This window comes from Nansenia antarctica (assembly GCF_963989245.1).
Source record: "Nansenia antarctica genome assembly, chromosome: 1".
Lineage (NCBI taxonomy): Eukaryota > Metazoa > Chordata > Actinopteri > Argentiniformes > Microstomatidae > Nansenia > Nansenia antarctica.
The window spans coordinates 13051223-13069043 of NC_137674.1; the positions used below are offsets into that span (position 1 = coordinate 13051223).

The following is a 17821-nucleotide window of genomic DNA, read 5'->3' on the forward strand; positions in this document are numbered from 1 at the left end:
GCTTTTTCTTTCTTTTGATTTGATTTGATTTATTTAATTTAAGTGCTCTTACTGTTGCCAGTGATTTGAACCCCTCTCTGCAGTAGGTGCTTCTCTCTTTGTGCATCTCTCTGAGTACACGGTTTGGATGAACTACCTCACACTACATATATGAGTTTCTGGAAATACATAACAGCCCATATTATCCGGTGTAAAAAAAAAAAAAAAAAAAAAAAAAGAGATGTGAATAAAGAGTTTGTTTTTATTTATTTATTTATATTAAAATCGTACCATCGTCAATGTTAGGAGACTGCTAGTACTGTATGTAATGTACATTTTGTTCAAAAGTACTATTTATATACATTTTATTTTTTTCAGTTTATGTGCAATATCATTTGTAGAATAGTAACCTATAGGTAGTGAGTGGTTGATCTGTACATTGTAGATGTTGGTATGTTTTCAAGGGTTAGAAAGAGGTTTGGTACTAGCCATGTTTTAATTTTTTTCTAGATAAAGATGTATTTGATGGCTCAATTCTGAATTTGCCCCATCCCTCCCTTCCTTCCTGCTCCCTACGCCCTCTCTGTTGGTCTGGCACTGGGCTCACTCCCTGACTACGGTCAGAATGCTGTACAGTAATAACAACCCTTAATGTCAGCTCCCAGAATTCATCTGGGGAGAAATCATGCATGGCCTGACGCTCGGCCACATCTCAATAGTCTCACAAGTGGCTTCCTCTTCTTGTCCATCTCTGATCTGAAAACGCATGTTACTGATTCACTCATCCGAACAAGGACAGGTGAAAGCATGGTGGATGCAGGGGGTTTGACCTTTAGTAGATTAGCTCTGATGTAACTGTATAGCCTATGGAAGAAGGGAAAGGAGGAGAGGAAGCCTTTCAACCCTATTGAGATGCAGTCCTTCTGCAGTCTTAAGATGGTTTGTCCAAAACACTCACCAGGGCCAGCTGTGTACATTCTAGCCTTTGGATCTGAACATGGCCTCACTTACAGACCAAGTGTATGCACTGGAAATGGACAATGTCAACCTGCAACTCCTGCAAATAAAAGGGTTGAATTTGATTTGTGTTTTCTCCTTTCTGTTTTGATTCTGAATGCACAACTCTTAGGAAATGAACAGTGACTTTTTAAATTTTGTATTTATTGAAAACAACTTTCAGCAGAAACAGACGATGATGAATAATGACCCAGATGATGAATGGACTCTCTTAGTTAGAGCAAAAAGAGATTTGTGGAGTGGTGAGAGCTGGTCTGGTTCAGAAGAGCTGTAGTTTGTCACCAGCATGTGGTAGGTACTAGACAGCCTTGCTAGAAAGGACAAAAAGGGATGATACAGTCAGAACTGACTAGCTAGCACAGCACATGAGCTATTAGGTCTTAAAGGGGCTATTAAACTTTGGGTCTCTAGCTGACTCGTGTCCCAGTAGTCAGGTAACCCCCTGTGTGAAGAGCTCCTCTGTCAGGCTAGTTTAGGTGGTGTTCCCCAGGCCAGGGCATAGACCACTAGGGGTGGACCTAACTGGTCCGAGGTGTTCCTGTGGTCAGGTCCCCCAGCGTGGTGAAGAACTCCTCCATCTCCTTCTGAAGGAGAACGTTCCGGTTCTCTGCGTCCTGCCGGGCCCTCTCGGAGTTCCTCAGTCGGATCTCAAGCATACGGTACCTCTTCCTCTCCTGGTCCAGGTCCTCCTCCAAGCGATCCGATTGGACCTGATATGCAGAACATGACTCCTCCAACCTGGGAACAGAGAGAGATGGTTTAGAGTCCAACAACACAATGTCATAATGACATCCCATATAATCAAGATGATTTGATATGATTTATAAAAAACAATCTCTTTACATCCATATTGGCGAGTAGCTTAGGCTAACTATGCTCTGGGCCCGGTATTTGAACATCTTTATTGATTGGAAAGCGGCAATCAGATTGGATTCAATTGTAGAATTGAGTATTTCAAAACTGAACATTTTGATTCTGATCGTTTGGATAGGGATTTGGATTTGGTAATTCAATCCGACCTTTTTATTTTGCTTTTGATTATTTCAAAACTCAACTGTACTGTAGTGATTAGGATAGTTTTGATGCAGAAAATCTGGATAATCTTGATCCCACTGGAAGGGTGGAGTCAGTGTGCATGAAGGTGAAAGTCACTATAATCTATACAACAGGTTCTAAAATGGAGATGTTGGGGAAGAAATTATCTTAAATAAAGGTTAGTAATAGTATTTAATGGAGTGTGAGTTAGCTAGTGAGAAGTAGAATTGTGTCAATGTGTTGTATGATGAGTTATGCAGATAACAATACATTTACAAGTGACATGCAAACTGTCTTATTTTTCCTTCGCTGCCTTTCTTTATGTAGTAACTTGTATTTTTGGCTAAACAAAATGTTGTAACATGACTAGCACTGAAAATTCAGATTCTGTAATCTTGATCTTGTGTTAATTGGATCAGAACGACATTTTGAAATACCGGCTCAAAATCAGACTTATCGAACTGATCCTGGATTGCAAAAAAGGGGATTACAGAATCCGAATTATTTTGATCCAGATTAAACATTTTAGAAATACTGGAACCTGGTTATCTTAGATTAGCCTCTGGCTAGTGCTTACTTGCGTATGCGGGCTTCATAGGCGATCCTGTGTCTCCTTAGCTCCTCCCTCAGTTCACACACCAGGCTGGTGAGACTCTGGGTCATCTCTGACCCCTGACCCTTGGTGTCATCGCCAGGGTCAGTCTCACTGCAGCCAGCGCTGCTCACACACAGGTCCAGAGCATCACTACTGTCCCCTGCCTCAGAAGGCCTCTCCTGACCTGACCCTGACACACTTCCAGACTCCCCCTTCCCAGAGTTCAGTGTGGCTGCCTCACTTTCTCCTGATTCAGTCAGTGAGATCTCACAGGACGTCCAGGAGGAAGTGGTGTCGCCGGTCACGATCAGACTGGAGGGGGTGGCGGTAACGTTGTCATAGGCCGAGAGTCTGTGGGAGCGGGAGGTGTTTCTGTGAGAGGGGGAGGATCTGATATGAGAGGGAGAAAGGCCAACGAGAGAGTCTTTCTGAGAGTCTGTGAGGGAGTGAGGGAGGGTCTCCTGAAGGGAGAGGGAGGAGTCCTTGAGGAGGAGGGAGGATTCTTTTAGTCGTTCCCCGGACGAGGCGGTGCGTCTATGACTGCGTAGAGACGACAGGCCGTTCATCAGCCAGTTACCCCCCCCAACAAGAGACACATCCCCCGCCGACCCTCCTAGCTTCCCCTTCCCTCCCCCAGTCCCAGACCCCCCCTTGATAGAACTCCTCCAGGAGGGAGGGGCTTTGGACTGTTTACTGGGGCTGAGACCGGCTCCACTCACGACCTTTCCCTCTACTTTTCCATCCGTCTTTCCCTCTGTTTTCGCTTTGCCCTCCTCTTCCCCTTCTGTACTTCCCTGGGGAGTGGGTTCAGGGGGGTTAGTGTCCACTGAGGAGGTGCTGGTGGCCAGGGGGGGTTGGAGGTCTTCTCTGGGGGGGTTGGGGCTGGGGGGTCCTGGGGAGGGACAGGACGGGGGGTCCATGTCGTCCTGAGAGATCCACCCTACCAGGCAGCGTTGGGCTGTTTTCTTCCTCTGTGTGTCTATAGGAGGGTGCGTCTCTGTTTCTACCTCCTCGCCCTCATACAGACCAACGTGTTCGCTGATAAGCACTGTCATCAGGTGCTGCACCTGGGAGCTACCTGTGGGCAGAGACGTGGAAAGACACACAGACTCAGATACATACAAGGTCACACAGGTGGACCAGACAGACACACAGACTCAGATACATACAAGGTCACACAGGTGGACCAGACAGATATAAACACCCATAATTCTCCTCCCACAACAAGGTAAAACTAAACCATGTCAGTCAACACCATCACCAGGATGAAACGTCATGATCATGAAGTTAAATTGGGAGTCATTCTAATAGGTTATAGTAAGAACAATGTTTACCAATCATGGGTTGATTTTAGACCCGGTCCAGCATTACTGGATCACACTGGAAGTAAAGCCCACACCCCGCCCCCCCCAGTAGCTTTCTAGGACCAGATTTGTTGACCACTGGGCAGTGGCGTACCGCAAAATCCCGAGGCCCCCCCGCAAGGTGGCGGCGGGGGCCCTTTCGCAACGGAGGTTAAAAAAAACTTTTTTTAGAGTCCGATGCGTTATTGACGTTGCGAAATTTCGCAATATACACTCTACATTCTAAATGCTTGACTTAGCAAAAGGTACAAACAAGTGAGAGCAATCCGATGTTAGGGGGCCCCTTAGTGGCTGGGGCCCCCCCGCGGTGCGTCGCTTGCGGGCCCGTCCGCTACGCCACTGCCACTGAGGTTGAACATCAATAGTTTCACATGTAGATGTTACTTGCCCTCCATCATAGTTACAGGGTCCTCCACTCTGGGCCTGAGGATGTTAGGGCCAAACACTGTAGCCAGGTTCTGAACACTCATCTTATTCTCACTGGAGTGGGACTGGACCTCATCTAGAAACCTACACACACACACACACACACACACACACACACACACACACACACACACACACATTATGCAACAAAGAAAGCAACACCCAGAAGCAATCACGATCAAGAAGCTCCTTTTTATCAAACAGTGGCTTCATATCACTCAGGCCTACCTGTTCTCCCATGCATACCCCTAACCATCTCCCCTAACCCTGCCACCCCCCTCCCCCCCTGGACATTGCTTGTTCCCTGTTGCCTGTTTGTTAACTCTGTGTTCTATGTGCTCATGTTATCTGTTGCTTGTTGCTTCTTGTGTTTTCTGTTTTTCCCATATTGTCAGCTTCTTTGAGGCCCGGAAAAGCGCTATATAAATACAATGAATTATTATTTTTATAATTATTATAATTATAATTATTATTATTATTATTATTATTATTATTATATCTCATTCAGTCCCTTCAGTATAAATCAGACTAACTTAGTGATGAGTCATGGTGTTGGCAGCGTGTGAGCTGCCTCTGATGCATTTAGTATTAATAGACACGGAGGAGGCGAGAGAGACCTAGCACAGACGTTGAATAACTGATTAACTGTGATGTCACTTCCTCTGGTGTCAGCTGGTGTTGTGGGGGCGGATGATGTCATCTATTAGTCTGAGTAGGAATGTGTTAGGAATGATTTTGACCATATCGAAAAACCTTCTGACTTCCGTACCAAACGTTGACCTGATGAGGGTGGTGACACAATAAAATGTAAAACAAAAATACAACAAAAACTCAACCTCAATCAAAAGGCTTATTGCACATCGTTAGCCTCATAGCATAATTGATTAAAGTCATGCTTCACTTGTGGTCAGCCGAGCCATCTTTGTATGTAGTGTCAAAAATGCCTATGTCAAAGAGATGACTTGGGCAGATAGTGATTTTGGAATGTAACAAGCATTCTGATAGGCTGATGGCATAGGCAATAATAATAAAATCAGCAGTGTTAGGAGAGTACAGTAGCGTTCGACAGATATCTCAATTTGGCCAAAATATGACTTTTATGGCAATTATGCTATCAGGCTAACGACATGGGAGATCTCTCACTGGAGTCCAGGTTCAGTCTCTCTCCACCTTGTCCTACTATGTATCTCTCTCTCTCTCTCTCCTGCCTCTTCTTCATGTCTGTCTGAGGAAAGGAAACCAAAATGTTTCCTACGTTTCCAATGGAAGTCTTACTTGCAGATGTACTTGAGGAGGTTGTAGTTGACCTGAGGAAGGGTTTTCACCTGCTTACCAAGCTCAAGGATTCCCTTCAAAGAGAAGCACAACAGGGATAAACATTCACTATGATCAATCAGTAACGTCTGAATTGACAGTCAACCTTTATGTCAACAAAGAAGAAACACACACACGTGCACACACACACACACACACACACACACACACACACACACACACACCATCTCCTGGTCCTTGGCCAGTAGCTGAGCACAGGAGAGGAAGAGTGTATATTTGGAGAACGGGACAACAGGCTCAGGCAGTTCCCTCAGGTAGAGCTTCAGTAGCGACGCCACCGTGTGGACATCAGTAGTACTGCGAGAGAGGTCAGAGGTCAGAGAGAGAAACACACAGGGTTTAGTCATCTCGGTAGGGCTGCCCAAAGAAATGAAATGTGTAACTCTAACCTGTCAAATATCGGTTTCTCTCCTCGATCGAAGGCGTCCTGCAGCTCTCGAACGTGATTGGTCTGTCCCGGGGACCTAAAAAGCCCCTCCTCTTTCAGGCCGCCCTGGCGTATGAAACACACACACTGCTCCACCAGCAGAGGGACCAGACGCTGAGCGGCACACTGGCCCTCACACAGCATGGTCTCCTCCAGGTGCTGCCCAAACACACCTAGAACAACCCACCAACACACACACCAACACACACATGCCTGTCATACCTCCTCTGAGCAGGGCCCATATAACTCTACGTACATATACGTAGCTCTGACCAACTTCCCAATATACGTATGTGTGCGTGTCTGTGTGTGTGTGTGTGTGTGTGTGTGTGAGTCTATGTGTATGTGTATGTGTGTGAGTGTGTGTGTGTGTGTGTGTGTGTATGTGTATGTGTATATGTATGTGTGTGTGTGTGTGTGTGTGTGTTACCTCCTCCGAGGGGGGCCCATATAGCTCTGCGTATCGCTCTGACCCATTCCTCCATGTCGCTCTGAGAATTGGCCATCAGCAGGAAGGATTCATGGCCGACACCAGATCGATCCTTCTCTCCACTCCCTCCTAAAATCAATATGATATTTGGAGTACAAAACAAACAAACATTTAAGTGCTACTGCAAGAAATGTTCTTTTTTCTTTTAAATTCTTCATAACTTTTCTTCCTTTCCATGATTTTTGCTCTTATTTCTGTTTTTCTTTTCTTGATGTTTTCTGAGCAAACTATGTATCCTGTCTTTTTTCATTTTTTGTTATTTTTATTTTTTACCATTTTGTATCAAGATATGATTATACATAATATATGATGAGAGAATCATGGATATGATTTTGTTTGTGGTTTATTTTATCTTATTTACATGTATTAAGTGTTCTTTGTCGTATATTGAAACCTAGCTATTGACGGGAGTGGAACTATGTACAAGCCTTCTCGGCTTCGTTCCCTCCTTGCACCGTTTCATGTGTGCTAAATAAACCAAACTAAACTAAACTAATTCTCATGAACATTGACACAACTTAAATTCATTTTCTTCAGGGCTAAAAAAACACCCACTCCTCCATATACTGTAGACATGCTGCACACACACAAGATCTTTTCTTCAGGAAAAGCTTTGCTCTGTAAATATCATGTCTGTTTTGGACAGCCTCATTAACCCCCCTCCCCCTCCTGTGAGGTTCAAACAGACATCCCTCTCACACCCTCAGTGAACACAGTGAAGCAACAACCATGTGACGTTTCAGAGTACCTAAGATGATGTCAAATTCACTTCATGTCAGACTAAACATACAGCACCTGTGTTGTGTCCCGAGGAGCTGGGTTTGTGACGTGAACGGTGAAAGCATACACAACAACAATGTTAGGCTGGAGACGTGTGACATTCTACAACAGTCTGAGCTCTGAGCAGATCCTCTCCTCTCAGGAGTCAGAAAGCCCTGCTATTGTTCCTACAAACCACTAGAGGGCGACACTGCCGGTAAAGATGTCCTTTTGCCTCTGTCTTGGTACCGTCATGTGGCTGATAGGGTCATTGTGAGGAAGGTGAACCTGAGAGTACTGGTCACAGTGACACAGCCTCCCTGTCTCGCTCCCTCCCTCCCTTCCTTCTCTCACTGCTCCACCACCTCTTCTGCTCCTCTCCATCTGTGTCTCTAGAAGTCTCAGTAACTGTGTTCCTGCCCCCCCCCCCTCTCTCTCTCTCTCTCCCTCTTGAAACAAACACTTCAAATCCCAACATTCAGCACCCTCACACCCGCTTGTTGCCTAGCGACCATGTAATTGTTGACATTATAGACATTCTTGTAGTTTATAGGAGATGTTGTAGGAGTGTTCATGAATACGGGTCATGAGGATCAGCTCTTTCCCTCTTGGCATTGGTGGTGTGTGTGTGTGTGTGTGTGTGTGTGTGTGTGTGTGTGTGTGTGTGTGTGTGTGTGTGTGTGTGTGTGTGTACAGAGCAGAGCCAGGGACAAAGACCGAGTCTCCTCTATGCATCAATCACACAGTACATTCACTATGACACTCAGTTATGACACCCAGTGTTTTCCTCTACGTTCCATGTTTCCATGTGAAGGAGGGTCGTATCGATGGGACTGTTCCTGTGTTTATCTACCAACATGTGTGTTTATGCCATTTCTAACATTCCAGGAGCGGCGAGGAGCACAGAGCACCGAACAGCTTTTTATTTCAGCTATTGTTGAGGAGGAAGTAAATACAAGTCCAGGGTCTGATCACTCATGTCCTGTCTGTCTCTGATTACCACTGGGTTGTCAAAGAGAATCATCCTATTCACAACAAGACTGTTACCTGTTAAAACTGTTCATGAAAAATACTAACTGGTGTACATGTGAAGTCCAGAGGATGCTCTGTGGAGAGGGACTACTGTTTTCTTCATAATAAACCATTTGGAGGGATTATAAATAAATCATAATCAAAGTAAATAATGGATTAAATGAGCCGATTGGGGCTCAGTTAAATAGACCGTCAGACACACACACACACACACACACACACACATACACACACACACACACACACACACACTCGCACACACACACACACACACACACACACACATACACACACACACACACACACACTCGCACACACACACACACACACACACACACACACACACACACACACACACACACACACACACACATACGTGTCTTACCAGCGGCTATGCTGCAAAATGACAGATTTCCAACCGAGAAAGACATACAGAAAACTCACACCTCTACAAAACCAAAAACCCCTCCAGCTAAAGAGAAAGGAGCCCTTACCCTCTGTGTAGACCCCTGGGTGTCTGAGGAGCTTGCAGCAGCCGTGCCCCATGTTGGGTCTGGAAGAGCAGGGTGAGAGGGGGCGTGTAACCAGGCGGTAGAGAGGGAGCTACAGCTGTGCTATGTCAGTTACCCATCTACCAGCCTGGCCCAGCAGGGGGGTCTGGCCTCGCAGGGGGGGCAGTCAGCACGCAGGTGTGTGTGTGCCAGGAGGCCACGGGATGCCATGCCAGAGCGCAGAGCCAGAGAGACAACAGTCACACACTCTAACACCCCACTCTAAGTCTCTGAATAAACCACAGTCCACAATACAGTGTTTTTTTATAAGCACCCTTATAAAAAGTCCACTAGCAAGTCCACAAATAAATGCCTCATAGTCATCGAACAAAATCTCTTACATCCTCTGAAAATCAAATCAAAAATGTCTTCCGATAAATCTTCTAGCATGTCCCCCCTAGGAGTACTCTGATTCAGAGAGGGAGGTGTTTTTCTTCGTTTTTCTTTCTTTCTTTCCTTCTTCCTTATTTTCTTCCTACAGAAACTGCTGCTCTAGCTTCAGCAGACAAACAAGCCTTCCAGAGTGTGCACAACAGGCGTTTTCTCTCACACACTCATACTGTACACAGTAGAGACCTCCATCATGCAGCCCCACGCTGGGAAGAGCGGCAATAAATAAAGCCATTGTTGAAGTGTCTGACATCTTGTCCATGTCATGCAAGTTCTGTCTCACAGAACATAGTGAATGTGTTCTGTGCTCTACGCACTATACTGCACGCGCAACGTTGCCTGCGCCACTCAAACCAGATTCTGAATCTCAGTTAGCTCTACTGGGTGGAGATTGTTTCAGTTATACAATCGTCTTTTTTTCTATAGATTTGATTAGATCTAATCCAATTCTGAAATGGTAATGACCAATCAGAGTCAGAGTATATTGTAGCCTGCATTGTGCACATTGAGAAGGGTTATCATGTTGAGATATCATCTATAGATATAGCCTAGACTTTTTCAAAATGTCAAACTAGAATGTGCCACCTTGGGTAGTACCAATTTGTGAACATTCTGGTCTGGGGCCTCGACTTTTATTTAAGGCTCTCAATCACCGTTCACAATGAAATAATGTGGGCATATTATACATTTCCTGAATCCTTAGAGTCCTGTGAGTATTGCAGTACTTGTGTTTTGTGTCCCTGATGTCCCAGATGCCACAGGGCTAAAAGAAAGGATATAGTTTAGTTTAGAAAAATGCGAAAGAAATGTGTGTCCCTGATGTTTGAAGAGTTCAAGTGACCTTTTATGTTTGTCAGAAGGATTCGTGAGCTTGTAAATGAGTCTTCTTCTGTTTATCATTGGGTAATCTTGACAGTGGGCTCCCACACCTCCACAGCCCTCAGACTCAGCACTGGGTCCCCCCAGGGCTGCGTGCTAAGCCCCATCCTCTTCAACCTCTAGTCTACACCCACGACTTCACCCCCGTCCACCCCAGCAACTCCATCATAAAGTTTGCAGACGACACCACCGTGGTGGGCTGCATCTCGGGGGGGGACGAGACGGTGTACAGGGATGAGGTGGAGCAGCTGGGCAAGCTGTGCAAAGTCAACAACCTGCTGCTGAACCAGCTAAAGACCCAGGAAATCATCGTGGACTTCAGGAGGAAAAAATCTGAGGTCCAGCCCCTGCTCATCGACGGAGGGAGCGTGGAGAGAGTCTCAACTCTCTGATTCCTGGGGGTGCACATACAGGAGGACCTGTCCTGGAGGACCAACACAGCAGCCATCATCAAGAAGGCACAACAGCGGCTCTACTTCCTGAGAGTCCTCAGGAACTACCACCTCAGACAGGAGCTGCTTGTGACCTTCTACCGCTGCACAGTGGAGAGCATCCTCACCTACTGCATTTGCGTGTGGTTCTTCAGCTGCACAGCAGCAGAGAGGAAAGCGCTACAGAGAGTCGTGAGATCGGCCCAGAAGATCATCGGCGCCCCCCTCCCCTCTCTGGAAGAGCTGTACAACACGCTGCCTCAGGAAGGCCTCCAAGATCTCCGGGGACTCATCCCACCCTGCACTCAGGCAGGCGGTTCAGGACCATGTTCGCACGAACAAACAGACTGAAGCTCAGCTTCTACCCTAGGGCCATTCAGGCCCTGAACACAGCAAAGACCTAGGTTCTAGGCCCTGGACAATCTAGACAATTTGATGGCAGCTACTAGATTGTAAACATAAGTGCAATATTGTAATACAACTGTGAACATTCTAAACCTGCTAACTGCGACACTTTAATGAATGTGCAACAAATATTATGTGCAATATGACAACCCATGTGCACATAAGGTTCAGATATAGGAAAAAGTTAGGATATTTATAGCATAGCATAGTGTACAGCACAGTGTTTTATTGTATAGTATAGTAGTATAGTATAGTAGATAGCCTTATTTATGTCAACCAGCTCTTTTCTCTTTTTTGTTTTATCCTTGGCTCTCTTGTTTTTAGTCTTTTTTCCAAGCACCAGGGGAGCCCCCCCTCCTAAATTTGGTTGTATGGTACCTGTACTGTATTAATGACAATAAAGACCATTCATTCATTCATTCATTCATTCATTCATTCAGAGACAGAATTATAGATCAACCGTTTTCAAGACGTTTTACTATTATCCATGACAGGTCTTCAATAAATAAAGGACTAAAAGGAAGAAACACTTATTTACGACTACAGCATTATTGACATCACATGTCAAGCCAATACAGTTTGAGCTATGAAGTACAGTATCTGGAATTGTAATATTTCATTTAACATTATGACACATCACAGTGCCCAACATTCCACCAACACCATATCGATGGCCGAAATGCAAAACCTCCTATCTGCAAAATTAACTCTTTTTTTTGCAGACAGACCTATCATGTGCAGCCTTCCTTGTTGTCATCATTTAAAGTGAAAACCACAAATCTGAAAATTTGCAGATAGGAGGTTTTGCTCTTGAGGTCATTCCACAGCATCTCTATTGGGTTACGGTCTGGGCTCTGACTGGGCCACTCCAAAAGGTGCATTTTCTTTTTTTGAAGCCATTCTGTAGTAGATTTACTTCAATGTTTAGGGTCATTGTCTTGCTGCATCACCCAACTTCTACTGAGTTTCAGCTGGCGGACAGCCACCCTGACGTTATCCTGTAGGATACCTTGATAGACTTGGGAATGCATTTTCCCCTCGCGCAGCAACGTTTTTTTTGGAGAGCAGCGGCTTCCTCTGTGGTGTCCTGCCATGGACACCATGCCTGTTCAATGTTTTACGTATGGTAGGCTCATGAACTGTTAGCCAGTTCCAATGATTCCTTCAAGCCTTTAGTTGTTACTCTAGGGTTCCTTTTGACCTCATTGAGCATTCTGCGTTGTGCCTTTGGAGTCATCTTTGCTGGGCGCCCACTTCTAGGGAGAGTAGCCACAGTAATAAATCGTCTCCATTTATCGACAATTTGTTTAACTGTGGACTGAAGAATATCTAAACTCTTTGAGATTACTTTGTAACTCTTTGCAGCTTTATGCAAATCTACAATGCTTTGTAGGTCTAAAATCGTAGGTCTTCGGAGATCTCATTTGTGCAAGGCATGGCTCACATTAGTAGTCTGAGATATCCATGGCTGAGGGCCGTGAGATTAAGCATATGCTTTAGGGCTAAGCATGGACGCATGGTAATTCACACACCGTAGATAGACTGAACAACACCTGCATCAAGTCCCGTGGCTTTATACTCCCAATTATTATTATTACTGGTGTAGTGACTACATTATGGGTTCATGTTCTCCTCTTACTGTTGGTTGTGTAGTGGGAGGGAACCAGTTCTGGCACTAGGGGCAGAGGGGAAGATTATTAACGTTGCACCTTCCTGTTTAGAGACAAGAGTTTTGGTGATCTATTTTCTGGTCCTGTACTGAGAGTACAAGTTGTTATTTTGATTAAACAGTTATCATTACGTTGCCTACGTCTTTCCTTTTTCCTCCGGCACTACACTGGTGACCCCCGACGTGGATTTTTGTTAACGTAATTGTGTACAAAAACCAGCGAGCGAACATTACAATCCTGCAAAATGTCCGGGCGAGGAAGACGTTCAAACCAGCGGCAGCCATCACCATCCCCTGTCAGGGTAACGCGTGGTGCGCACACTCCCACTCTCAAGCTACCAGAGTTCTGGGACTCAACGCCTGCTGCATGGTTTGCTATTGTAGAGGCACATTTCAACAAAAGTGACATCGATGACGACGACGACCGGTACAACCATGCTGTGGCAATGTTGGGCAGCTCCACCGCAGCTCGAGTGGTAGGTTTTTTGTCTGCTCCCCCGACGACGAACAAATATGAGCGCCTCAAGGCCCTGCTTCTAGAGACATTTGAACTGTCCACTGCGGAGAGGGTGCGGCGCCTATTTGCCATGTCGGACTTGGGTGACGAGAGGCCTTCTGCGCGCATGGAGAGGATGCTAAACCTGCTCGGTACAGAAGACCCCATGATCCTCTTCACAGAGCTGTTCATGCGCACATTGCCAGCTCAAGTTAGGATGGCGCTGGCCAACACCGCCATCATGGAGCCCCGCGCCCTGGCCAGGGAGGCGGACCGGTTCGTCTTGGCCATGCCTCAACGGTCCCCCGACCTGCTCGCTCCCGCGGCCGCCCCGCCACCCGACCGTCGCAGGAGAGCGAAGGATGACGCCAGACCTTCTGGCCAGCAGGGTAACGCTGCGGGCCATTGTTTCTACCACGCCACTTTTGGCGCCAAGGCCAAACGGTGCCGCTCACCCTGCACCTTCGGACCGACGGGAAACGGCGGGGCCGGCACTCAGTAGTGGCCCTGAGCGCTGGCGTCACCAACAGGCTGCTCTTCATACAAGACACCGCCTCTGGTCGCAGTTTCCTTTGTGACACAGGTGCCCAGTGGAGCATCATTCCGGCAGAGAGATCGGATGTGGCGAAGGAGGAGCGTGGTCCGCAGTTGGCAGGCGCGGACGGCACACCTATCTGCTCTTATGGCACTAGGGCGGTGGACGTGTGCTTCGGAGGGCAATGCTTTTCGTGGGATTTTGTCATAGCGGCTGTCACATTTCCCCTCCTTGGTGCGGATTTTCTGTGCGCCCACAACCTGTTGGTGGACGTGGGGAACAGGCGCCTGGTCAACTCACAGACTTTCGCTTCCTTCGCCTGTACGCAGGGGGAGGCGGTCTACAGCGGGTGGTCCAATACGCTCGCCGAAAGTGACCAGTACCTTCGGCTGCTCGCCGAATTCCCCGACCTTACCAAGCCCACCTTCTCCGCGCCCACGGTGAAACACGGAGTGGAGCACCACATCGAGACCGAGGGGCCTCCCCTCCACGCCAGGGCCAGGCGCCTCAACCCGGAGAAGCTGGCCATCGCCAGGGCGGAGTTTGCGCATATGGAGCAGGTGGGCATCGTTCGGCGCTCGAGCAGCCCCTGGGCGTCTCCCCTGCACATCGTCCCTAAGTCAGACGGCGGGTGGCGCCCATGTGGGGACTACCGCCGCCTCAACGACGCGTCCAAGCCTGACCGCTACCCGGTCCCACATGTCCAGGACTTTTCAGCGAACCTGGCAGGCAAACGCTTCTTCTCCAAAGTGGACCTGGTACGGGGGTACCATCAGGTGCCGGTGCACCCCGAGGACGTCCCTAAGACGGCCGTAATCACGCCATTTGGACTCTTCGAGTTTCTGCGGATGCCGTTCGGCCTGAAGAACGCGGCGCAGACCTTCCAACGCCTCATGCACTCGGTGCTCCGGGACCTACCATTCCTCTTCGTCTACTTGGATGACATCCTCGTCGCAAGCACCACGGAGGAGGAGCACCTGTCCCACCTCCGGGCCCTTTTCACACGGCTCAGCCAACATGGGCTGATTGTCAATCCGGCGAAGTGTGAGTTCGGACGGAACACCATCGACTTTCTCGGGCACCGGGTCTCCGCAGAGGGGGTGACCCCCCTCCCCTCGAAGGTGGAAGCTGTCGCTGCTTTCCCGCGCCCCAGCACAATCAGCGAGCTCAAGGGGTTCATCGGGATGGTAACCTTCTACTATCGCTTCCTCCACCACATCGCTCACATCCTGCGGCCTCTGTACGATGCCCAGAAGGGCAAGACTCTGAAGCAGCCGGTGGACTGGACGGCGGAGCGTGTCAAAGCCTTTCAGGACACCAAGGCGGCCCTGGCCCGCGCTGCCATGTTGGCCCACCCCTCGCCCTCGGCACCCACTGCTCTCACCACGGACGCCTCTGGCTTTGCTGTGGGAGCGGTGTACGAACAGTGGGTTGGGGACGCCTGGCAGCCTCTTGCATTCTTCAGCCGCCAGCTGTCTCCCAGAGAGCAAAGGTACAGCACATTCGACAGGGAGCTCCTCGGGCTGTGGCTTGCTGTCAGACACTTCCGTTTTTTACTTGAGGGCCGCGAGTTTACGGCCTACGTGGACCACAAGCCACTCACGCACGCCATGTCCAAGGTGGCGGAGCCGTGGTCCGACCGCCAACAGCGCCAGCTCGCCTACATATCCGAGTTCACCACAGACATCCAGCACGTTGCTGGGAAGTCCAACCAGGTCGCGGATTGTCTCTCCAGGGCGGTGGTTGGTGCGGTCCAACTGGGTTTGGACTACGCGCGCATGGCTGCAGACCAGGCCGCCGACCCCGCCGTCCAGGCTCTCAAGTTGTCGGACACAGGACTGCGCCTAGAAGAGGTGGTTTTCGGTGACGCAGGGGCCACGCTCCTGTGCGACGTCTCCATGGGTCAGCCACGACCGGTGGTCCCCGCCAACTGGAGGCGCCCCGCCTTCGAGGCGATACACGGCTTGTCTCACCCTGGTAGGAAACCGTCCTCACGGCTGGTGTCAGAGAAATTCGTCTGGCATGGGCTCAAGAGGGATGTGAGGGCCTGGGTAGACACGTGCATCGCCTGCCAGCGCGCCAAGGTGCATCGACACGTCAGGGCCCCCCTGGAGCAGTTCTCTGTGCCTGAGCGGAGGTTCGATCATGTAAACGTGGACCTGGTAGGGCCGCTGCCCCCCTCGCACGGATACACCTATCTCTTTACCATGGTGGACAGGACGACTCGCTGGCCGGAGGCAGTTCCGCTCTCCTCAACGACAGCCCCCGACCTGGCCCGGGCGTTCATCGCGGTGTGGGTCTCCCGCTACGGCACCCCTGCTGATCTCTCCTCTGACCGTGGCTCACAGTTTACTTCAGAGCTGTGGGCAGCGGTGGCGGAGAATCTGGGGGTCAAGCTCCACCGCACGACCGCCTATCACCCGCAGGCGAACGGGCTCTGTGAGCGTTTCCATCGATCCATGAAGGCCGCCCTTCGAGCCAGCCTCACGGACAGCGACTGGCTTGACAAGCTGCCGTGGGTCATGCTGGGGCTCAGGACAGCGCCTAAGGAGGACCTCCAGTCGTCGTCCGCTGAGCTGGTGTTTGGACAGCCGCTGCGGGTCCCCGGTGACTTCATTCCCAAGTCAACGGAGCCCTGGTCCGCCGCCGCTCAGCGCGCCTCCCTGCTGGACAGCGCCAGGACCTTCGTCCCGGTCCCGACTACGCAGCATGGTGTCCCTACTTCGAGGGTGCCCCCGGAGCTGCACTCAGCGAGGTTCGTTTTCATTCGTCATGATGGCCACAGGACTCCACTACGTCCTCCTTATGACGGGCCTTTCCGTGTCATCGAGGCCGGAGCCAAGAACTTCATGGTTGACATGGGGGGTAGGCCTGAGTGTGTGTCCGTTGATCGCCTCAAACCGGCCCACTTGGACCTTGAACTGCCCCTGGACTTGGCCCTGCCACCGCGCAGAGGCCGGCCTCCAGTCCTACCTCCCCTGCCGCGCCCTGGACATTCCCCCCTCCGACCCCGACAACCCCCCGCAGCTCGCGAGCCCCCGGTCGTCACTGCCCCCCGTCCTTCCCTGCAGGAGGACGTGGTGGGCGATGTCACACCTCCTCCCGCACCTCCTGACTTTACCTACGATCGTAGGGGCCGGGCCATACGCCCTCCTCGCCGTGAGGATTTCCAATATTGAGGTGAACACTGGGGGGGCTGGTGTAGTGACTACATTATGGGTTCATGTTCTCCTCTTACTGTTGGTTGTGTAGTGGGAGGGAACCAGTTCTGGCACTAGGGGCAGAGGGGAAGATTATTAACGTTGCACCTTCCTGTTTAGAGACAAGAGTTTTGGTGATCTATTTTCTGGTCCTGTACTGAGAGTACAAGTTGTTATTTTGATTAAACAGTTATCATTACGTTGCCTACGTCTTTCCTTTTTCCTCCGGCACTACACTACCCAATTATTTACTATTTATGGAGCTAATAATAATTTAAAAATAAATTATGGAGCTAATTTTTCCTTTTCTAAGGCCATTAAATATGACCTAATGGCCTTAGAAAGAAAAATTATAATAAAACGAGGCCAAGATTTACTACCTTGAGTGCACGAAAGGGCGTGGCTTCTCTTACAAATGAGCACTGCTAAAATGTGTTGTTTTAAAGGAACTTTCTTTTATTTGTGAGCTAACCAAAACAAGGGGACAAATGAATCAAAACGAGGGAATGAATTGTTAAAGAGAGGGCACAATTTACTGCATCGGGTGCACGCAATAGCATTTTGTCAGCTCGATGTAGTAAAACTGTGGCCTCGTTTAATTTGTTTCTCTCTCGTTGGCCACTCCAGGGCACCATAACTATTCACTCCTGTTTTTACTGTTACACAACCCTAACCCTGCTGTTAGTTCCCATAAAAATATTCAGCTCACTGTAGGCTTATACTGTGTATAATACAGCTATAAACCAACACATTATATGTCTAATTAATTGGACAAGAAAATGTTGGACGAGGAAATGTATCACCAG

The 17821-nt window shown here is 48.8% G+C and overlaps 1 protein-coding gene across 1 annotated transcript in view; it reads right to left on the reverse strand.

Moving 5' to 3' along the window:
• Positions 1-1514: 1514 nt before the first annotated feature.
• Positions 1515-17821, reverse strand: part of arhgap22a (Rho GTPase activating protein 22a) — a gene marked incomplete at both ends in the record, with an annotated part of 21285 nt that continues 4978 nt past the window's right edge. The window contains 7 exons of the mRNA XM_080529981.1: positions 1515-1734; positions 2609-3700; positions 4375-4500; positions 5692-5765; positions 5916-6048; positions 6141-6351; positions 6609-6786. Coding sequence (XP_080386107.1) covers positions 1515-1734; positions 2609-3700; positions 4375-4500; positions 5692-5765; positions 5916-6048; positions 6141-6351; positions 6609-6786 — 2034 coding nt within the window. The remainder of the gene's footprint in view (positions 1735-2608; positions 3701-4374; positions 4501-5691; positions 5766-5915; positions 6049-6140; positions 6352-6608; positions 6787-17821) is intronic.